This window comes from Stenella coeruleoalba, assembly GCF_951394435.1.
Source record: "Stenella coeruleoalba genome assembly, chromosome: 11".
In the NCBI taxonomy this organism is placed as follows: Eukaryota; Metazoa; Chordata; class Mammalia; order Artiodactyla; family Delphinidae; genus Stenella; species Stenella coeruleoalba.
The window spans coordinates 51,059,115-51,083,653 of NC_137157.1; the positions used below are offsets into that span (position 1 = coordinate 51,059,115).

Sequence of the window (24,539 nt, forward strand, 5' to 3'; positions counted from 1 at the left end):
GTAGAAAGCTTTCTTGAACTATTACACTTAATAAGATATTGTGAAATGTTTTTCTTTACCTTTTAAGTAATCTGGCTAGAAAGCAAAGATTTTGTGTTTTATGAAAAATTTCCTGTCTTCATGTTATCTTAATCAGGTCTTCGATTACTTAAGAAAACTGAATCTTCTCAATATTAAAAGAACTTAGTTTTGCTCACAACTATGTAACCTGCTGTAACTGTAATATTGTCTTTAATATTTTTTGTCCTTTTGGTTAAGTAGATAATTAAGTATTGTTTCATAATGACTGTGATCCTGTTTAGTCAAGTGTCCACAACCTTTTGATATTTTTGACAAACTTCCCAAAATCAAATTTTAAGTGACTTTTTTTGACCTGGAAGTAACTTCGGGATTTTACAGAGGACCCCTGGAACATCTCAAAAGATTTATTCTCTCTCCTTATAAAAAGTGAGACATTATAATGATTGGGCTTATTTGATATGTTAAATTACATGGGAAGCATTGTCAAATAGGAGACAATGCTAAACCATCTTTATGGATATCCTTGTATAGATGTATTATATGAAATTCCTAAAAATGTGATAGGTAATGGTATCAGTAATAATTCCAGTTATCATCTTAAAATGTTGTTTGTTACAGAAATAATCAGGTTTCCTTGACAACTGTATTATAATGAACTCTCAGATCTTTAACAAAGGGCATGTCAATAAGAATCTGTTTTCCTTGTAACAGGACACAATTGGAACCATTGATTATATTACCAAGGCTTTGACTAGAATGTCATATTTGAAAGAGAAATGCATAGACTCACATATGACCAGACAGCTTTAAGGAATGAAGGTTGACTTTATGGAGCCAATAAAGCCCCTTGGAAAAATTGGCCTGGTACCTTGTTTACATGGCTCCCAGTAGGGGCTACCAGGTGAGTAACGAAGGTTACTTCCTGGCAGGTACAGGAACTTCAGAATATTTGGGGGAAACTCAAGAGGAGAGGAATTCATCCAAATCTCTAGATACTGCAGGCAAAGTTGACGGCAAGTTTTGAACTTTGTTTCCTAGCCTAGAGAGGATTTTAAAAGTTCAGTCTCAGATTTCTTATATATGATTCTAACAAAACAAACTTAAAAGAGCCTATATGGTCAATCACTATTCTTGCTGTACTTATGTAAATAATCAGGCCAAGTTTATTGAAACTAGACTGAATTTGCAAACAAATTAGTCTTACTATGGTTATCTTTGATAGAAATGGAGATGATTGTAGAGAGAAAAATTATGTTTCAATAGAAACATAATACACACTTGTGGATATTAGATTCTAGTTCTGTTAATTGTCTTTCAGGTTTTTTCTTTCTACCTATAAACTGGACTGGATAATGAATTCTTCTTGTTTCTTCGAATATCTGGCTGTAACTCTCCAAACTAATGTTTCCAATTTTTCTCCACCCTACTGACTTGGAATCATTGAGAACTAAAATTGGCTGTTTAGCTTGCATGGCTCCTTTACCCAGAGCCATACAAGCTAAAGTGGGACAACTTTATATCAACTTCAGAGAAGTCACCTCACTCATGTGTGGACAGTCTTCATGTCTATTGTTATGTGGGACACTCAAAAAACCACCAGAGACATTCAAACTGCAAGACAGGAAGATCTATCAGATTGCCACTGTCTCCCCTCACATCCTCTGAAGATGCTTCGAGCTCACCATCTGGAAGTCTTCTTGACTAACTGCTTTCAGAACTCAGTAACTGGGATTATAATCTGCTCCAATCATTAACTTTTGTGTTTTTTGTTTGTTTGTTTGTTTCCATAGAAATGCCTCCTGATCCAAATACCTGCACCACATGGGCCTCACTTGGGGAACCCACCTGCCTCACTGCTTTCTGAAATAAGACACAGCCCTTTAACTGAGCTGACCTATTCTCAGGACTCAGAGACTGGTTCAATGAGATATGGAGCAATCTGCCAACTCAGGACAGGTTCAAACCTATTTACACCAGATGGCCCAAGTTGTTTAAATATTCCACGTTCTTACTAAATCTTTGAACAGATTCCCAGGGTCCCTGAAATCACTGACCTATTTTCATGGCTGGGCCTTTCAAGTTTAGGACAATGTGTGGCTACAGGATTTCAGACTGCTGCCTATATAATTGTTATATTTTTTGCTACTATAATCCTATTTACACATGCAATTTCTGTTTACAACATGCCCTATACCTGACTTTTAGCATATCAGCTATCTAGGCCATTAGTGTCCTCATCACTGGCTATGATGCCTTGGCATCACAGGGTGGATTGTAATATAAGCCCTGACAGTTGGCTTTTATTTTGTGATGCAAATGCCTCATTTAAGCTTCCATTGCCAAGGCATCCACTTCAAAGAGGGCTGTCTTGAATAAACACATTGCCAGTCACTCACGTGACTGAAGAGCCAGGACACAGGCACTCTCCCTCCCCACCCCTACCCCCATGAGGCTTCTTTGCTTTAGAGATCCTGGTTGATTTAGATAACTGGCCGGCCACTTGGGCCACTTGTTTTTTCTTTCTTCCAGCTTTGAATTCCAGCTCTTATGTTTTAAAGGTGCCAATAAACAGTGAGCCCATGAAGCCCTCGGGTTCTACCCTCAACCCCAATAAAGGCAGAACCCCAGGCCCATGCTCACTCTCTCTCTACCTACAGCCCCACTGTGTGTCCTGAGGTGTGCCTGATATGCTCCAGGGCTTGTAAGTAATACACTTTTTAAAGTTTCCAGGTGATTATTGCTGACGGCGTCTTGCAACCATAATAATAACCACAAGGGTCTGGCCAGTGGTAACGTTGGTTTGGAAAAGGGAGATGTCTGTGGGAAGCACAGCAGGGCCCAGGTAAGTGGCTCCAGGCATTTCCAGCCAATAACATTACCACTGATAGGCTGAGACCTGCACAAAACACTCTTACTTTGCTTTCTAGTTGTTTCTACACCTTTCTACTCCCTTAACTTGTCAGTACAGTGCTGAGGTTAAGTACTTAAAAATTACTAATTGGCTTGTCCTGCTCTTTATTCCTGAAAATCTGTTGGGGCCCTGCCCAGTCCAGATGATAAGGGTGAGTGTATGTTTGCTGGGAGACACTGCAGGGAGGGGAATTGAAATAAGAATGAGGTTCTCCGGCATCCATAATCTGACAATATAGTGTGATTCTGTAACCAACCTAAAAGTTGGCAAAAATCTCAGGTAGGCCTGAGGATCTGATTTGGTTCCTAAATCTCTGGTCACTATGGCCTTATCCTATCATGTTTCCATAAAAGCCCCTTACTGGCATGACAGATTTATAGAGCTGCTTGGTTTAGAACCTATAATCATCTTTGGCCAATCCCTTTCCAGGTTGGTCCAGGACAAGGCTAGCCTCTGGGAGATATTGGATGGGAAGAGTTCTTTCTAGACTGTTCTTTTATGGCATGTGGCATTTTTTCAGGTCCTGCATCAAAATGGTTAAATTTCTATCAGTTATGTAATACACAATAAACACTGGTAAGAAGTCAGTACAGGATGCTTGTAAGCCTGTCCCAAGGCTTTTTTTAATACTAGCATCTTCTAGAAGTCATTTCATTGTTACGATCTGGGTAACGATGGCAGTTTTCTGACAAAAAAGAGTCATGATTTGGATACATGGCACCTTTGTAAAAATCTAATAGGTTAAAAAAAATTGATGATGATGATGTATAAGGAAATGAAAGAAATGGGAAAGGTCATTATGTAAATGTATGCAGTGAGATGTTCTCTAGTTCTTGGAATTGCTGAGATGAACCCTGCCTTGGACATCCTGCAGTTCTAGAAAGGTATGGCGAGCACCACGGGGCAGCCCAAGGTCAACCCATAAATGCAAACAGGAGCTAAGGTGGTACTGCTTGATGAGAACCAGTTAGTCTTCTAGAACAAGGCAAATGGGCAATGAAGGACAGGAATAGCTGAAAGGCATGAAGCTTTGGGAAAACGGACCCACTTCTACAGAAAGACAACCAGTGATGACAAAATAAACCATTTTGGAGGGTCAGATAGAAATGCTTTTGGAATTAATGCTAACTGAAATTTTCTCACGGAAAGTTCCAAGACAGTGGTTCTCAAAGTTGAACAAACACCAGAATCAAAGAGGGCTGCTAAAACATAAATCAATAAGGCCCTACCCCAGAATTTCTGATGCATTAAGTTTAAGAAAACTTATATTTGTAGCAAGTTTGCAGGTGATGCTGATGCCGCCGTCTGGGGACCACACTTTGAGAAGCACTGTTCTAAGGTACACTACATGAAATTGCTGGCCTGTGAATTTTAGGATCCCAGGAATATGACTTAAAGAAGTGGCTGAAAAACAAAAGTCCTCATCACCTCATTTCTCCTCCCAAAGTAAACAAATCAACAAAATGAACCAAAAAATTAAACTCAAAAATTTCAATAACAAATAATACTATACCGAAACTCTTCTGTTAGAGATATTTAAAGGTGAATCATCTGTGAGCAATGGCGAACCCATAACGTGTTTCCCTAGAGACGAGTCCTTGACAACAGTATGTCTCCTGTCAAATTATTTAACAGAAGCCTAGGCATCAGCATGGTATCATTCCTGCATTTTCACCTATAGCGTTATCATGATGCAACTTGCCAAAGTCCATGTCTTAAGCACAAAAACATACACAAGCTGCTGAAGATTCTGCTGAGATGAGGTGAAAGGAGAGTAATTCTGTAAATGTTTCCCTTCCCTCCAACCTTTCATATCCCAGGAGGCCTCTCCTGGGGCCTGGGGTATGGGGAGTCGGACTAGACCCACTGTCAGAGCTCCAGCTTATAAAGTCCACACCAGATAAAAGGCCCTCTGTACAAACTACAGACACATCAGCTGGGTAACAGAGCAGCCTATGGCAAACTCCAGTGGATGGTCTCTGCATCTGTGCTAAAAATAAGAGAAGTCTTTAGGAGTCAGAGAGGAAAACATTTTTATAAAGAGATTTTATTACATAATTTCTGTATACAATAGACATAGGAAAAGGGTTTATAGTGAAAATTCCATGTCATTTTTCAAAAGTTTTGAATTGCTTGGAGAAAAATTCTTACAAAGCTATCTAAGGCAAAAGTAGTATTTGACCTTTAGAACAAATGCTAATCCCTTTCATCATATTCCATATTTAAAGCAAGGCATTTTCAATTCAATTAACATGGAGAGACTTTCAAATCGCTATGTCATTTACATTAAGAGTTTAAATTCATCTATAAAGTGAAAAGTTTAAACACATAGAAATGTTCTCTAATACAATACGTACTGTTGCTTTCTTCAGATCCATTCCACGTGAGTGTATGGACGTACTTTTTTACACACCAGCAAAGAAACCTGCGTCTCCTAACGGCACAGTGAGGGCTGGAGTGCAGAGAGGGAAAGTCCCATGCGTTTCCCATGTTAAATGGCATAACTCCCACAGATCACATACACCTCGCCATATTGACTCAGTTCATTGCACTCCATATCCTGCAAAAATAAATCTAGTGCTCGACAGCTGACATTATTGCTCACTTACGTTTTAGTAATATATTTCTTTAACATAAGACAGAAATATACTGAAATTCGATACCACTTAAACTCAAAAGCAATCTGAAATTCAACCACATGATGCATACACCCACTTGCTTTCTGCCATGGATGTTGCATTTTTCTTAAAGTTGGTGCTGGAAAATGTGGTAGAAGAAAAACTGGCTTTCCTTGAACGAAGACTAAGCATTAGAAGAGGAGCTTTTTGAGGGGAATGTTAAGCCCCACAATAAAACTGGAGGAACAGTGAGAATCCAGAGTCTCTGGGGAGAGGGAGAAGCCCCCGTTTATCTTCCTTGTCTACCCCAACACTGTAGCTTGTGTCCAGCAGACCCCGCAGCAGGCCACCGCCTAGAGCAGGAGCCACGTGAGCCCCCAGAGGATGGACCGCACACTGGGACAGGAATGTCCTGGGAGACCCACTTCTTTGGGGGTCCTTGGGTCGCTGGGAAATGTTGGGACTCCTTTGGTGAGGTCGGGAAAGACTTCTAGGATAGTCTGGACACCAAGGCTGCAAGGGTCTTAAATTCAACGTCTCACTTCTAGAGGGGAGTGACACTTGCGAATTCCAGAGTGACCCCAGGGCCTGAGGTGACACATCTGGGAGCGAGGGAGAAGAGCATAGTGCCTCTGGAATCTCAAAGTTGTGGCCCACATGACAATGACGAGCCTCACCAGGAGGTGTTTTGAGAGACACAGAAGGATGTGGACGTGACCACGCTGACATCGATTGATCACAACTTTTCATTTTAGTTTCTCATTATTTCTTTAAGATTGTCAGGTGTTCCTCTTTCTTATTTTGGTCTTGGTGCTTATAAGGAAAGATGTCAGTATTCATAAGCTATCGAAGATTTACAAAAAAATTATTTTTTAAAAATTACACTTCAGGATTAGCATTCAAGGCTACAAACACAATATATATCAGTCATAAACCATACTTTCACGCCTGGTGGCCGCAATACCCATATATATCACCACTGCTCAGAGCTGTAGCAACCTTACGGTGCACGATCCCACCGTATGGATGGTGGGACATCCATCCCACCAGACTAAATGTTACACGGCAACTGAGCGGAGCTTCTTAGAGTAAAACCAGCCATACTGCTACAGAGAAAAATTTCTGGCTCTTGGCCCAACTGTTTCCATACCAATCAGCTAAGTCACCCTCCTCTCTGCTTCTTTCCATTTCAAATGCCTGGGCTTCGGCCTTTGAGGCAATTAGAACCAGATCAGTTTAATTTTACAACACTGATCTTCATTGTATAGCAATATAGTAATTTTCCCCTGAGAGTGTCAATTATTTTGCAAATATTCTAAGTCGTGTTTATACATAAAGAATAGGCATGGAGAGGCTAGACAGCTTGTCCCTCGTCACACAGCAGATTAGTGTCAAGGGTGGGATGTGAGCTCCTGGCTGTTTCTATTTTAAGCCCCAATGTCCTTCCAGAGGTCACCTTGCCCTGTGCACAGGTCCCCCGCCCTCCCCTCTGGGCTCCGTTCCTTACTTGCTCTTCAGAGCACTGGACATCTAGTACCCAGGCTTCCTCCTCAACCTTCTCTGCTCTCTCTTACTTCTGCTGCCTTGATGAAGTGTGCTGTCCCCAGTATTTTACCTTACGCAGGGAATTCACCAAAATGCCCTTCCAGCCACAGCTGGTATGAGGTGTGGAGGGACAGACTTACAGAAGGCAATGGCAGGTACTCTTCTTTGTGAATTTTGGACAAAACAGGGATCAACATTTTACGGTTATCTTACATTCCAATGTTTTCAACAAAAAATAAAAATAAAATAAAGGCCTAACCATGAGGTAATGTTTGCTTCTCTGCCACAACACTCAGTGTGCCCCCTCAGATCTGGCAACAATTTAACATAAGGAAAGACTTTAGACATTCACACCCTTTGCGGGAGAATAAAGGACCTCAGCCCAAACTTGCCACAAAGCTGAGAAGTCTCACAAGACATCGCTCCACCCTTGTCTTAGGTGGATCTGCACACATGCCTCCAGGCCGTGTGTCTCGCAGGTCTCAACACCCTGCCCCACCGAGCCCTGGTCTCCGCACTGCAGAGGAGATCTTGATTTTCATGTCTGAAGACCAAGCACCTTCTGCCTATTGAGCAATGAGAAAAAAAAATCGAAAGAAGCTATGTAGGCGAAGAAAGTAATGCCGAAAGCTATGTAAGTGGCTCGTGAAGAAGTCTCACAAAGCTACCTCCGAGGTTCACTAAAGTTACAAACAGTTCCCGATCTAGTCAATAGCAAAATGCATTGATGGCCAGGGCCTCTGTTTAAGCAAAGGAAGAAAAATATCAATAGCATAAAACTGCTCTTCTATTTTTGAAAAAATATATCTGAGATAGACGCTCTCGAATTAGTTTTAATAAGCTGTGCATGAAGTACACTTGTTTCCATCAACTCCTCTACAGCTCTGTCTTGTCGCCCTGGGCCGGGCTGCCCCCTGCGCTGTCCCCACTGGCGTCGCTGATCTCTGCAGGTGTGAAAGACAAGGACGCAGAGTTTATGCAGTATCTTTTGCCGGTTGGACGAGGTCCATCGTCAAAAATGTGCCCGAGGTGAGCACCGCACTGCAAGAGAAGGGCAAAATGTTAAGTCAACAGCATCTACAAAGCCGGCTTTGAGGGGAACAGCAGTTTAAATGGATGACCGGCCTAGAGAGAAATGATGGAAGCCATCATGGATGATTTCTAACCTGCCTGTCAATAGCTGCAAAGATGGTTTCTGGCAGGTTTTGCACCACATGCTGAGAATAAAAAGCACTGGAATTGTGCATATCAGAAACCATTTAGGAGCCACTGTATCTTCTGATCTGTGAAGCCACTCAGCCCGCTGAAAAATGACTGCAGTAGTTTTATGAATTGAGTTGACCCTTGATCTGGACCTCTGGCACTGCTTTTAGCTTTGGATGGGTGGCTTTCAGATATGCAGAAGTTCACTGTAAAAGATACTGTTTAACTGGCCATGACGGAGGTGACGTTTGCTTTCATGGGCAGTAAAACTTAACATCAGACGAGCATTGGATGTTCTTGGAACCCAGCAAAGCAATAGCAAGACTCAACAGATTTATGTCACGGTCACCAAGACTGCAGTGGGGCAAAATGGAAACGTCACTAGTCCACGCAATCGGTTTTTCTGGCCTCCAACAGGTGGAGTGCCGTGCGGTCTGCCTTACCTGCACAAACTGGGTCACGTGGAGAAGGAATAAGCTGTCGAGCTCATTCCATGCTACTGACTATCCAAAAAGCTGGGGAAGGAGGAGAGGCAGAGAGTCCAGACAGAGGCAGAAGGAGGGATGGTTGGTTATGACGGTGTTAAGAGAAATCCAGCCCAGAGAAAGTGTCTCCAAAAAGCCTGGCTCACTGAACAGAGCCCGCACTAACTAGTCTGCTGCTGGATTCGGCTCCAGGAGATAAGAGCACAGGCCACACTTACCTGTCCCCCACCCTCCTCAGCAGGGACAGGGCTGAAGGGTATGGGGACGTTAGTGCTCCACATTCAAACAGGCTGCAAAAACACATCGTTCGTCATGTAACAGAGAAACCAAAGCCTGGGGCAAATGACCCCCGTTCATTCATTTCACAAATATTTAGGGAGCGCCTGCTACATGCCAGGCACTGTCCCAGACTCTGGAGGTACAGGCAGTAGCCTCATGGAGCTTACATTCCAGTGGGGGAGACGGAAAATACAAAGGAAATTAGGGACCGTAAAGCACAGTAGGTGGAAGTAAATGCTAAGGAGCAAAACAAAAACGAAAATGAAAACCAGAAAGTGCCACAGGTTGGGGGCTGACATTTTAGGTAAGGTGGCCAGGGGTGGTTTTTCCGGGCTGGCTTTGGGATAAGAACCTGGAGGAAGTGAAGGAGCGGATATCCAGGGGAGAGCATCTCAAGCAGATGGAGGAGTCAAGACTTAGGCAAGAACGTGAGAGAAGAGACATACAGATGGTTCATTAATTCTTCTCATCGAGCTCGTTTGGTGTATAAAACACTCATACATTGCAAGGAAGGAAAATAGGAGACGATGAGAGAGAAGTGAGGGATGGTGCTCATTACAGTGGAAAGAACCAGAATCTCAGTTTCCCCATAGAAAGTACTAAATTCAATTTTCGAGGGTCCTCTAGTTATTAACGAATAGCACAAATAGCAGCTTCAACTAGAGGGCACTTCCACGGGAAAAGTGCATTCTTATTTTACTGCCAACATACTGTGTCAGCTTATTAAAGAACTAAAAATGAACCCTGAACTGATTTGATCTGTTGCCTGGAAAATATGAAACAGGCCTAAAAAACAAACCTTGCATTATTTTACCACATTTTATGCAGGTTTAGGTAATATCAAGGCTGACAGCTCAGATTGCTTTCCCTTTCTATAAACAATGGAGACCAAATTTTCAGGCATCAGCAGCTAAGATGCACCAGTAAAAATACACATGCTTACCCAGTGGACACAGGAGAGCACCTACTTCTGCCTGCCAAAAGAGTCAGCGTGCAGGCCGACAGGAACTGGTGCTCTCGGTGACCAGCACGTGTGCACAATTATTGATCTCATGTGCAGCTCCGGCTCTTCAATCACCTGGCATCTGAGAGGTGGCGTTTTCACATAAAAGCCTCAGATAGTTTTTTTGGTTTTTCTTTTTTTTTTTAATGAGAGAATACAGCTATCTGGGCAAAAATAAATGATATTGCCTTTATTAATCATCTTGAGCATATTTAGAAAACAGTTCTCTTTACCTTACTACAAAGATAAAGCATAGCAATGGTATACTTGAAGCCATTTTGTAGTATGTATTTTCCAAATCATTCATTTCCCAAATCATTAAAAAAAAAATCCAAATTAGAGTAATTTAATCTGTTGGACTGAGTTGGTTATCAGCCTGCAGTTTCATTTGAATCAATGAAACAAGTCATTTCAATAAGAAAAACACAGATTCTAGACCCAGGCAACAGAAAAAGGGAGCGGGATGAGGAAGAAGAATTATAGTGGGGAAAAGGCAACAAAGATCATTGGTAAATAAGTATCTGCGTTGGTGATGGGGTAGGGAAACCCTCAGAAATGGTAATGGTCCCCTAAAAACAATAGTGATAGCTTCATCATGCTTGCACAAGGTGTTCTGGAAGATTCACTCCAGGCTCACATAACTGAGGGAGGAGCAAGGTGTTCATTTAGATCTGTGCCACCACATACATGCCCATCCGGTTGCCTACAAAGTTGTAAGGCCGTTTGTCTGAAGGAAGCCTAACCACACAGTACCATTTCTGCTTCCTCCCAGGAGCACCTAGCCTCCCAAAAAAGAACAGTACCTGGTTTCTTTTAAAAGTGCACAAGCCCTGAAGGCTCCTCCCTGAGGGGAACACCCATGGAGCCCATTCTTTCCAGCTTCTAACCCTGGTGGAAGGCTACGGTGATGAACGAAAGTTGTCACAGATGCCCTGTTTCTTTAGCCACCTGGGAGCTCCGCGTCCCGGCCCCAGCCAGCTGGCAGTGTGCTGGGATCCCTCAGCACACCTGGTTGTAACTGAAACAAACTGGCTGCCCAATGAAGAAATCTCTGAAACCTGCTGTTAATGATTTATTTCCGGGTATGATCTTTGGTGTGCATTTTGAAAGTTGTTTTAAAATGGTTATGTATTTCTTTCTTTTACAGGTAAAATACAAACTATGACTGAATCTTCCAGCTCTTATTCTGAGGAAGCATGAGATAAGCATTGTTCAAAAGAAATAATTTAAATTCCCACGGGAATCCTTTATCACCTAAGCCTCTCACTCAGAAAAACTGGCAACTAAAGAACCTGTAGAGAACCAAGGGAAAGGACTCCCCTCAAAAAAAAGAAAAGTGATTGAGCATCAAATTTAACATAATTCCTTAAAATCTGACTGCAATTCTTAATTGTGTGCATGAGAAACACAAATAGTGCATTCAACACAGTTACATATTTCTGCACTGATATATTTCCAACTGTCCTGGAAGGTTTTCTCCCAGCTACTCCTAGGATGTTTGGGGTTTTATTATTATCATTTTCTCTTAAGTGTTTGATCTACAAGATGAAGCAGTTTCAAAGCAGGGCTTTTACACTTGGGCACATGGGGCAGGATGGGAAGGAGAAAAGAGTTTTAAGAAGGAAAGCAATTTACTTTGCCAGTAGTATCCTGTTTTCTCCCATCGTTATCAAAGACACTTGTGTGTAAGTAGGGCTCTTTTCCTCTGTGCTTGTGATATTAATCTTTTGCCAAGGAAATGATTGTGAAGTCACCAGTTTAGCATTATGATTTTACTGAAAGATCAAGAAAAAGAGGGGCTGTGAGTCTGAAATCCTATTGTAACACATGGGTGTCTTTAATCATCAGCAATATATGAGTTGTCATCTGCAAAAGATTAATAAGGTTTGGGGTTTTACCAAAAACTGCTTAACTCTTTTTTAAATTTTATTTATTTATTATTTATTTTGGGCTGCATTGGGTCTTTGTTGCTGCGCGCGGCTTTCTCTAGTTGTGGTGAGCAGGGGCTACTCTTCGTTGCAGTGAGCAGGCTTCTTATTCAGTGGCTTCTCTTGTTGTGGAGCACGGGTTCTAGGCATGCAAGCTTCAGTAGTTGTGGCACACGGGCTCAGTAGTTGTGGCACACGGGCTCTCGTGGGCTCTAGAGCGCAGGCTCAGTAGTTGTGGCACACGGGCTTAGTTGCTCCGCGGCATGTAGGATCTTCCTGGACCAGGGCTCAAACCAGTGTCCGCTGAACTGGCAGGCGGATTCTTAACCACTCCGCCACCAGGGAAGCCCAAAAACTGCTTAACTCTTGAAAAATACTTTGTATTGGTGGATATTTACCTTTCTGTTGATTTGGCTGACTTAGAACAAATTAATAAGGATCTAAAACAAACTTAAGGGACTCTACCATAGATTCAAGCAGTAATAGCTGCAGTCATAAATAGAGTCCAACTTGGGTAAACTCAGGGTTCTTCCTCAAAGATTATTACAAAAAGTTAAGTGATTTATTGGTCTCCCATTTGCTGCAGATGTAGAATTTTGATCTAAAGAAGGAAGAATCCCCCAATTATTTCCAGGAGAGACTTACTTCACTGAACTACAGCATAAACCATGCAAATCTTACCTCTTTGCACTGAATTTAAATTCCTGACAGTGTTGCCTAACAGGCTGGGGTTGGAGGCTTAGGAAGAAGCTGTCAAGCAATTACTCATAGTAGTCAGTGAAAGTGGAATAGAAGCAATATATTTTATCGCTAACTAAAAATGTGAATTAAACGAAATTAAGAAAAATTCTTTATAACTGGAAATTGTTAGGAAATTGCTACAGCCAGGGGGAAGATACATACGCCCACCAAAGTGGAGAGCCACTGCAATGAGAAGCCTGCGCACCACAACGAAGAGTAGCCCCCATTCCCGCAACTAGAGAGAGCCCGTGCGCAGCAATGAAGATCCAACTCAGCCAAAGGTAAATTTAAAAAATTAAAAAAAAAAAAAAAAGGAAGAAGAAGTCACTGGACACATGGAAAAACTACAGTGTAGTATAATGAGGTGGTAGGTACGGCTCCCAATGTGTTTATAATTCTTACCCAAACATGAGGCCTAATTCACTGCATGGTGTGATCCATATCACAATGAAGAAGAAGGGGCAGGGGAAGAGGAGAAGGGAGGATGGGGGAGGGGAGAAGGAGAAGGAGAGGAATCCTAAGTACTAAGGCAAGAATTAGAGACCCATACACCAAAAAAAAAATCGCCATATTGCCAGGCAAGCAGGTTGAGTCTACTGGTTCCATCCACAGAAGCTCAGTTTATTTGTGTAAGTTGGCAGTAAAAGGGTCTACGTGTTTAGATGCTCCATCTTTACCATAAGAAAGAAGCATTCCACATACCATGTCCAACTGAGAATGTCTCTAAGATACTGAAAACATCTAATGGATTCTTTATAACACAAACCCCTTTCATGCAATGCAGTCCAGAAAAAGGACAAACCATGTGAATTCAAAATACAACAAGAATTTTAGAAAGAGGAGAAGCAAACCAGACAATTTTGCCATACCATGTCACCATCCAAAAGTTTAAAAGAAAAAAAAAAAAAAAAGATGGGAGAAGTTGCATGTAGGAGAAGAGACTTCCTAAACTGAAAGAATAGAAGGTAAAAGAAGATAAACTGATAATGAAAAATAGTGTTAAGGGTGAGAAACTAGGAAATAAGATACAAGTGGTTACTCTAGTATGGAAACCATTAAATCAGTTTTTTTCCCTCGAGTCAAGATAAAAAGGATGAATGAGAAAATGGACAAGAGAAAACTAAAGAAAAATGTAATACAAGAGGAAAATAAATGTCTGTGTCAAACACAAATTAGAAGACAAAGAAACTGAAAGGAAAGACACCCAGAACACTTTAGCTTAGTTAGCTCTTAGTGCACTGTGGGGCAGACATGTCCACTCTGTCCACACAGGAAAGAGTCCAGCAAACATATTCTTTGGGGCTGGAACCCAATTATTTTCCACATGGTACTTACTTCTCAAAGCATGCCTGTTTACACATGCGTTCATGGAACAAATTTCCCTCTCTCTTCTCTTTAAATTTAAGAAAGAAGTGGAACAAATATCCCTCCCTCTTCTCTTTAAATTTAAGAGTTTTATTTAAGAAAGGGTCACTTTCTAATGTGAGAAATAAAAGTGGTGGAAAAAGAAGCTGAAATGGAGTAGGTCAGTCAGTGTTAGTTCTTCACGCAACTGTTAGGAAAGGACCAAAGAACAGTTAACAGTCACCTAGGCCTTTAACCAAAGGGCTGAGAGCTATGCTTGGGTTAGCTTGGTATCTGCTATGAGTGTTGCCTAATTTGGGCACAGTCTGTGGGTTTCATTCCTCTGGTCACTGTAGGACATCTTCCTAATGGTCTTGTCTTGACTCCTACTGGTGTTACCTCAGTGGCTGGCACAGAGAAAGGAGGAAGTATATTCTAACTGTGAATTATAACAATTAGTCACAAAGACATCAGAGTAGGGCCTGAATGAAAGGTATTATCTTATGCCCCACCTTTTCTGTCCCTTTTTTATCTGATTTTCATAGAACTCAATGTTTGAAAGTGGGTTCTGAGTGAAGAGGAAAGTAGCAGTCATATAACAGTCCTTAAGGCAGGTTAAACAAAGAAAGAAAAAAACAACCATTAGCCTTAAGAGAGGTTTACTAAGTACTATGTACCTAAGTTACAAATTACTGTGTACCATCCAACCTCACTTTTTTGTCAAGTATTTTAGATTCCTGGGTAGATATTCACAATTTGCTTCTGTGGCAGTTATAATAAAAATTCAGTTGAATCCAAAACTGAATTGAATTTAACTGCTGAGGGATCAGAGGATTTGGGTTTTTTTTTTTTTCTTATTTCCATATGACTCTTTGTGGTACATGTATCTATCTATCTAACTATCTATCTATCTATCTATCTATCTATCTATCTATCTCTCTATCTACCTACCTACCTCCCCTCTATCTACTTATTTATCCAACTGAGCACCGTAAAGAGCTCTGGAGCTAACTGCCCAAATTCAAGTCTCAGATCAATCTATGAATATCTACACAAGTGTAATTGCACTCCTTGTGCCTCCGTTTTCTCAAGTGTAAAATGAGAGAGAATAACATTATCTAGTCATAAGGTTATTGTGAACATTTACCAGGGGAGTTTTTAAGAATGTTGACGTTCAGGCCTCACCCAAACCAATTAAATTAGAATCTCTGGGGGTGAGACCCAGGATCAAAAAGTACCACCATCTTGCTCAGACTCAGATCTGAGAAGCAAGAGTGAACTGAAAATGTGACTTGGATAAAATATAAAGCCTGCTTTTCAAGGGAGGGAGCGGTCCTCATACTCAGAAGACAGTTAACTTGCCAACCTTATTTTAAAAAAATAAAACAGGAATTCATCAGGTGGTTAGGTTCAAACGAATCTCCTTCCCTACTTGGTAGTAAATATGCTACCTACTCCCTAAAACTCATGTGCCTGATGAAGGGGGTTAACGGTCAGGCGGAAGAATGCTGAGGGAGGCCCACGTGGCAATCCCTTTGCTATCACAGCTGCCTGATTGTGCCCCCTCTACCTCTGATATGTACTGTACAAGAGACAGCCCCCAACAAAACACTCTGTAGTATCAATGAGTTCCAGTGCCACAATACTCAGACTTTATATTTCACTTATTTAAAGCAAGTTAGGGCAGGACTACCTACTCTAGAATAAAATGTGCAGTTGCCCTAGTTCTAGAGAACTAGAAGAGACTATCTAATGTGCAGCTGCTCTAGAACTAGAAGGTTCTGGCTATGTCTCTGGGCTTAAGCACAAAACCCCCAAAAGTTCAAATTTCTTGATTGGGATGACAGATTAACTATATTTTTGCCTTCTGCTCAACACACGTTCATTTTCCCCCTTAGATCCAGCACTAATTCAGTCAGAGCAGGGTGGAAGGAACTAACTAGAACATCCTTGTAAATGAGGATAGGTCTATTCCTAGGAGAAGTAGAGAAGGAATTACCTTATCACACATTCCCTCTCTGCTCCCATACAGCCCACCACTGAACTTCCTCTTCCTTCTGCCGCTCTCCAACCTCCCTCCTCACATCCACCCAAGGAGAGCTGTTTCTGGGGTCTTTGTTGACCATGTTGGGATCATTACCATTAGAGGTATTATAACTGAACAGTGAGTGCACAGAACTGCAGGGAGAGGGGGATTATGTGAACAGATTATGTGAGGCCATGTGATGAAATCTTCACATGCCCTAAGAATGACCCATTCCCCACTGTATTAAGTCAATTGAAGATGATTTTTCCTACCAATGATTTTGTTTAATAGTGTTGAAGCCAATGACTGACATTTAAGTTGACTTGCTAAACTCCTCAAGACTGAGATGTCATTAGGACTTGATAGAGACTTCATTGTGTTTGTCCCTTTTGTGATGGGTCACTTGGCCTTAGTTGCTATATTTAGTACAACCAGGAGTCTTGAAAGTGCTTGCAATGCAGAGTGAGCATCATTTTGGATTTTCAGGTGGGATTAACTCACCTGAGAGCAGCTGGTTTCCACCCTGTGCATCCCATAGGAAAAGTCATCTGTGAATGTGACTGCATCAGAACTGATCACATCGTGGAATGAAGGCCAACCTGGGACAGAGCAAGCACAAGAACCAAAACAGAGGAGAGAGAGACACATCCTTGGGTTAGAAGGCAATTTTAAAAGAAATACTAAGCATAGAATGGAAATCTTTAGTATATGAATCATGCTTAACTTTTTCAACCTGAAAAAAAAAGGTCGAAGACTCAATGTTAATATATTTTGCAAGAATGCAACTATTTTTTTTAAGAATAACCTTTTCCTCACATTCAGATTACAGTTGTATTGGGATTTTATGTTTCACGAGACTTAGACTTAGACTTCACTTAGACCTTCCAGTAGTTTTTTTAGCGCATCCTTGAACTTATAAAGCTCTCTATCACCATTTCCTCTTCTCTCTCTTATCTTCAGAGTCACTGGGCACGGTCCTGAAGCACTGTGAGTTTTACAGTGTGATGTTTTCCAAAACACAATCCAACTGGTCTGGCTGTTAATTTTTCAACTATTCCATGCTTCTTTAGGAACCATGTTTTTTTAGTACTCAGTTTGGATAGTTAAAATATATTTTTTTAATTCTGTTTTTTCCATCTTAATCTAATTTCTCAGGATAGGGGTTATCTGGAAAGCATAGGTTCTATCTATTGATGGGCAAGAGGCTTGCTTACTTCATAGGAGAGTCACAGAGCAGTGTTCCTCAGGCATCTCTGGGTAGCGCCTTCTCTCAAATAGCATCTTGTTCCAATTTTCATTTAGTCTAGTGATTTTTTAAATATGCACATGGCTTTAAGAAACCCAGTGGTAAGTAGACCATAAGACTGTACACATGTTTATGGGTATACAGTCAGGTTTTATGTTCAGTACTTATGGGCATGTTTTTACATGTTTCCAGAAAATATGTCTGGAGTAACTGAGTTGAAGCCTGTATCCTCAAAATGATGAAAGAGGTGCAATGTTGCTGAATTGCTTGTGCAATTTTTTTCCTTTTTCAGAAGCCAAATTTTTCCTATAGAAAGGAGGAAGCCCTTTAAAAACTGAGTGCCTTGTGTTAATACACCTTTTGAAAGAAAACGGAATGCAAATTTCCACAATATGATTTCCAGTTTCAAACAAAACAAATTAGCTCAGGCCAAGTTTTTACACTAAACTCCCCCAAGCTCCCCTTCCCCCCCTTATGCAACAACATAGCTTTGGTAGTGCTAGATTTAACACCCAGAGTTTAAACACTTTCCAATTCTTTGATTTGACTTCGAGATTGCTACAAATCACTAGGAAAACCTTAACTCTGTCTATATAAGATAATATTCCACAAAACTTAATTATGCTAAGAAACATCAGTATCCTTAAGAAAACCTGTTTCTCCCCATTTTCTAAATTCCAAAGAGAATCTGAATATAGTCTGGCTTATAGTATTTGGTTTTTAATGATTACTTGACACATTGAGGTGCTCTTCTTTGTTCAATGACAGAAGTACCCATTGATAAAGAGAAATTTAGTGGTGATGCTTCAAGACGTTGAAAAATAATTTATCCATGAAAAGAAAGAGAACATTCTGTTTCTGTTTTTGTTTTTTAAAGCTCCCATGTCTTAACTCATTTGACTACAGTTTATGGCAACTAATATTATGATGGGACATATTTGATTCAGTAGTAAACAGGTAAAGAGTTAGGAGTTTTTGTTTTTATTTTAAGTTTACCCTAAAGCTACCTCCCTCCCTCCACCACATCCACATTTTCCTATTTCTAGAATTTAAAATAGGTACGGAGAAATATATATGTATTTCCCATGCTACCTCTGCATCTTAGGTATACTTATCTTGTTCTATTCATCACAGTAGATTTGTGATTTGTTTTCATGCTTTCTCCCTGCTTGGCTGGTGAACATTTTGAAAGCGCTGACCTGAGTATACTCACAGCCTACCATGGTGTACAGCACAAAGGCACAGCTGAAATGTTTATTAAACGGATTTTCCACTAACCTTAAATAAGAAAGTGGGATGAATAATTACAGTACACCACAGAGTCCCATAGAAGAAGGAAAGAATATAATCATACTCCTTCTTTACAAGACCAGATTAAGGAATATCAATGCTACTTTCTCACTGGACTTTCCGTTTTGGCTCATTTACTATAATTAAGCCTCTCTATGTAGGTGAAATAACCTTATTATTTATTTGAGGTAGTAAAAACACATTGACGATCATCTAGGTCACTCACTTTACCGGGTTTTTGGGGGAGAGGGATGGGGGAGCAGAAGGACAAGTTACTTGCCAGTGTTACTCAGGCAGGAAGTGGCAGAGCCAAAAATAGAATCTGAGTATTCTGACTTAGTCTAGGGCTCTCTTCTTATGTTCCACTTTTTTCCTCAGTGAAAGGCTGAGAGGTCAATCATTTGAACACTCTGGTAGGAAGGAAGCTGAAGGTTTTAAGAAATATGTTTACGGCCAGTCTGGATTAGTTGATAGATACACTGTTGCACTTAAGAGCTTCTAGGTGGAAACCGATAATGAATGTACCCGACAATACCTATTCTCTCACTTTCTAAAGACCAAACTGTTCAAAGGAAAGTCCAAGAGTAATGATATAAGTCATGTAATGTAGCTTGGGATATAGATAAGTTTTTTATTCATTTATCTAAAACAGCCAGGAAGACTTAGAAGCACACCCTTAGGCAATAATATTGAGAAAACTGTCCATTCTATTTGGGGTTTCTTAATTCTAATTCTTTCCTAATAATTGTGAATCACTGCCTACTAAAGATTTTGGGGAGGGAAAGGAACTGCTTTCAAATGAGCTATGAAACCATACAGCTATACATTTTGCATCCATGAATTAAATATTTATAAAATTTTCCAGAAGACCACATTCAAGAGTTGAGCAGGGTGATGTGGGGTGACATGGAGTAAAGGTTCTCAAAAGATTTCAATGTTTCTGAGAAAACTGTTTTGACACTTGAATAGTTTACTTGTTGTTTACCATGGTGCTATTTAAACACTAGAAGAGGGCTTCCTTGGTGGCGCAGTGGTTGAGAGTCCACCTGCCGATGCAGGGGACACGGGTTCGTGCCCCGGTCCGGGAAGATCCCACATGTTGCGGAGCGGCTGGGCCCGTAAGCCATGGCCGCTGAGCCTGCATGTCTGGAGCCTGTGCTCCGCAACGGGAGAGGCCACAACAGTGAGAGGCCCGCGTATCGCAAAAAAAAGAAAAAAAAAAAAAAAAGCACTGGAAGAGACACCAAACATCCCAAAATTCATAGTGTCCCTTTGCACTGTAGAAGGAATACAGTTTTCAAGATGGAATATTGGATATGTCACCCACGTCTTAACTGGTGGGAGACTGACAAGGAGAGCCATGTTGAAGTCTATAACCTCCTGTATGGAACACATTTCAAAAGAGAATCACAGTCAACTTCATCAATAAGGTTAACAAAGGAGAATGTTGAGTTCTTTTGCTACATCTCTCAGAAAAAGAGAAGCTCTATAGAAAGAGAATCCAACGGAAAGGTAAGTCCTATTGACAAACTAAGAAGGACCTTTACCCAAGAATAAATTGTCTTATGACAGAGAAGCCACAGTGATGACAGCACTTTGAGAGCGGAATTCCCTCATCATGTGAAAGTATTTAAAGGAGGAACTCTTCACTGCTGTAAAAATCCTCAAAGGAAACCCTGCCCCCACTCCTAATAATAAGGAAAGTGCTTCAAAGGGTGATAGGCAAAGACTTGAAGCAATCTGGGTCTTGTTGAGAAAATTATCTTGAGCAAAGTGCGGGGGAGGGGATGTGTTTTTGTCAGTTTTGACATTAAAGAAAGATCATCCATCCTCCTTTCTCTAGGATTTCCCTTTTGGTCTTCTCATCTAACAAAACAGTATTTGTTTTGGAGGTATTCCATACACTTTTTAAAAGAAAAGTCATGTGAAAACCTGTATAAACAGCGTTGACTCACCCTACCCCCAGTACATCCCTTTGCTTCTATTTGAAAAGGCTGGATATGGGCTGGTTATCATTTTATTTCCAAGAACATAAACTGTACCTTTTAGATTTTAGTCTATTATTATCAAGAATATCTTATATTCTATGTTTTTGTTTTTTCACATGCAGAACTATAACAACACAAACTAGAGAAGATGACACAATGTACAAGAAAGCAAGTAAATTACTATCTAATTAAAACATTTAATTCTAATACTAGCAGAGTTCTCTAGAAAATGTTATCTTTCTCAATGCTTTTTTGTCTCCTTTTTCCAAAAACTCCCCTCAACTCTGGAGGGTGGCTGTTAAAGAATATTTCTGATTTTAAGAGCTTAGTTTAAGAGCTTAGCTTAGTTTAAAAACAAATAAAATATTATCTTTTTTTCAACCAGAACTTGAAATCTGAATCTAATACTTCTTGATACTATTACGATCCCCTTAGCACCACTGGACAATATTCTATTTAGGGACCTTGGCTACAACTATTACATAAACATAGTGATATATAATTTATTTATTTATTTATTTATTTGCATTACACGGGCCTCTCACTGTTGTGGCCTCTCCCGCTGCGGAGCACAGGCTCTGGGCGTGCAGGCTCAGCAGCCATGGCTCACGGGCCCAGCCGCTCCGCGGCATGTGGGATCTTCCTGGACCGGGGCACGAACCCGCATCCCCTGCATCGGCAGGCAGACTCTCAACCACTGCGCCACCAGGGAAGCCCTAATTTATCTATTTTAATACTAAGTTTCTCTTTTTTCTATTAATTTAAAGGCACACAATTGAAGAACCATTTTTACGGGTTAATACATCTTGTCTCTGCTTTAAATTTTAAACTCATTTTTTCACCTTATAAAGATGGAAGGAGTAGATGAGTTATTGTGTAGATAGACTGTAATATTGGCTTGTTATATATAGTTTTCTTTGCCACATTTCCTTGACTTTCACGTAAGCAATGAATGAGTTTATTTGTTTATTGCACACCTGATTTCGATAAGAGTTTTGTATTTTTAGCTCTTAGGCTGGGATTAGTCATCGCATATATATATGCAGAAATATGATCTGAACTAAACTTTTAACAACTCTTAAATTTGAAAAAAATATAATTGTGTGAGATTTTATTTACTCAGACCAGTTTTTGTATACATTGTATTAAACCACCAAATGTATTTGAATGCTTGACAATGGAGAAATAGGCTTCCAGTATCGTCTGGAAGTGTTATAATGATTAGAAGTCTTACTGAGCTCATGAACCTAAAATTAGAGAACCTTAAGAATCCTAGGAGTTGGAAGGGAAGGTAGAAATCATCTGGCCTGAGGTAAAGTCCCCCTTCAACATCTCTGGCACAAAATCATCTGTGATCTGCTTGAATATGTCCAAACAGAAGCAAACTCACTAATTCACAAGAAGGCTATTCCATTTTTGAAGAGTTCAAATTGTTAGAAATCTGTCTCCCTCTAATTTTTGCCCTTTGGACTTACCCTTTAAAAATGATATGGAATAAATTTAAAGTATCTTTCAAAAAATAACTTATATTCAATAAACACGTTCTCCTCTCTAAGAATTCTCATCTTTAAATAGCAAATAACTATAGGTACTACACCTAATGCCGACAAGCTGGAATACGACAGTTCTGCTTCAATTTTATCCAACCATCAGGCCAAATTAATAAGCAGACATAACTTGGTATATGTGGTATATGCTGGTATAACGTGAAGCAAATCTGAACATAAGAGTAAGAGATTAATAGTAGATCCTTGGTGCTTGCTACCACCTACACTAGAATGGATTTTTTTAGATTGCAGTAGAAGGAATTATTCCTTCTCACTCATAATGTAGCTTAATAAAGCTGCTCTGAGTCTACTTGAACCCAGAATTTTATAGTGACACAGCTCTCCAAAAGTAGCGTTGCGTTCATAAATTTAAAATGTTCCACTCCAACTGCCTCTTGAGAAAAACTTTCTCAGCTCCCTATACCAGGCTTTTCCTCCTTCCTCTCAAAAATCTTCAAAACAAGTTGTTAAAACTAACAACAGATTATAAACAAGTTGAAGCCAATTCCATCTGTACCACGTCTAGAAGAAGTGGCCCTCATTCCCTTACTCTTAATTTAACAAGGACTGCTATACAGCTTCCCCTTCCCCTACACCCTCCCTCAACTCCCAGATAAAAATACCCCCAGTAAATTGGCTACATGACCCATCAGTAAAACATAGCAGAAACTACGCATGACCAAGAATTCATTTAATTGAAATGTAATTACAAATATTTTGTTGTCTTCAAATGCAAAATAAGTTTGAGCACAACAAATGCCACCTGGGCTTGAGTGATGGTTTAATAATGATGATATATGTTTGAGCATGGTTTTGGTGAGACAAGCTGGAGACTTACACATCTATAATTTTGTGTGGATAGCAATTCTCACAGCTCTATAATTCTAGGACCATACATCAAAATTTGTAGCTTTTAGTTTCTCTGAAGCCAGAATATGTTAACCTCACCGACCGATATTTACTTTATTAGCTATCTCACGCCAAATAATAAAACTCTCTGTGAAGACCCCCTGCTAACAAGAATTGTTTGAAGCTTAGAGCTCTGATTCTTGCCCAGTTATTCACTTCAGTTGACACTTCAAGTGTAACTTTTATCTCATTTTTAAAAGGATGATTCTCTATTCCCCCTCAAAGACCCAAAAGTTTAAGTAATAACCAAATACATGCATGTAGTAGAAAATCAAACAGTGCAAGATGACTCAGTGAAATGTTCCCTTTCAATTTTCCCCACCTTGTAGACAACGATTTTTAATAGTTTTCCATTTATTTCTAAAAAATATGCATATGCTGCTATCTCTTGATTCCTTCATTTAAATCTGTGCTGTCCAATACAGTAGCTACCAGCCACATGTCACAATTTAAATTTAAATTAATTAAAATTAAATAAAATTTAAATTTCAGTGTCTTAGTCACACTCACCACAGTCCAAGTTCTCAACAGTTACATGTAGTTAATAGGGACGATATTGGACAACACAGATAACAGATGTAGAATATTTCCACCATTATTTTCCCCAGATATAAAACATTTCCACCATTGGATAGTGCTGTTTATAAACTATAAAATGATTCTTTCTTGTGAATGATGAAGATTTATACTTACACTGTCTCCCTGCCCTTCCCCTTTCCAATTTTTGAATAGTAATATTCTTTTAAAACCTTGCTTGGTAACATCTGCCTCTTGAACTAGAATGTAAATTCAGTAAGAGCAGGGAGTTTGTTTTGTTCATCACTGTATTGCCAATCATTTAAAATAGTGCCTTCGGGGGGCTAACGATAGACTCTTGGAGGGCTCACTCCAAGGAGCACTTCCCAGAACTTCTGCTGCCAGTGTCCTTGTCCCCACCGTGAGCCACAGCCACCCCCCATCTCTGCAGGAGACCCCCCAACACCAGCAGGAGGAGCCATTAATGAATTAATGTACCAAGTGAATCTCAGATATGTGGAGTGAAAAATATCTGTACTGACGCCCTCCGGCGACCTACACACAGAGGTGGGGCCAAATCCAAAGCTGGGCCCTGGGAGCTGTGAGAACAAAGAAGAGAAAGGGAAATCTCTCCCAGCAGCCTCAGAAGCAGCGGATTAAAGCTCCACAATCAACTTGATGTACCCTGCATCTGTGGAATACCTGAATAGACAACGAATCATCCCAAATTGAGGAGGTGGACTTTGAGAGCAAGATTTATTATTTTTTCCCCTTTTCCTCTTTTTTGTGAGTGTGCATGTGTATGCTTCTGTGTGAGATTTTGTCTGTATAGCTTTGCTTCCACCATTTGTCCTAGGGTTCTATCCGTCCATTTTCTTTGTTTTGTTTTCTTTCTTTAAAAAAATTTTTTTTCTTAATAATTATTTTTTATTTTAATAA

The 24,539-nt window shown here is 40.2% G+C and overlaps 1 protein-coding gene across 1 annotated transcript in view; it reads right to left on the reverse strand.

Moving 5' to 3' along the window:
- Positions 1–4,968: 4,968 nt before the first annotated feature.
- Positions 4,969–24,539, reverse strand: part of MSRB3 (methionine sulfoxide reductase B3) — a 164,274-nt gene continuing 144,703 nt past the window's right edge. Inside the window, 2 exon segments of the mRNA XM_079938328.1 lie at positions 4,969–8,136; positions 16,606–16,703. Coding sequence (XP_079794454.1) covers positions 7,972–8,136; positions 16,606–16,703 — 263 coding nt within the window. The 3' untranslated portion in view covers positions 4,969–7,971.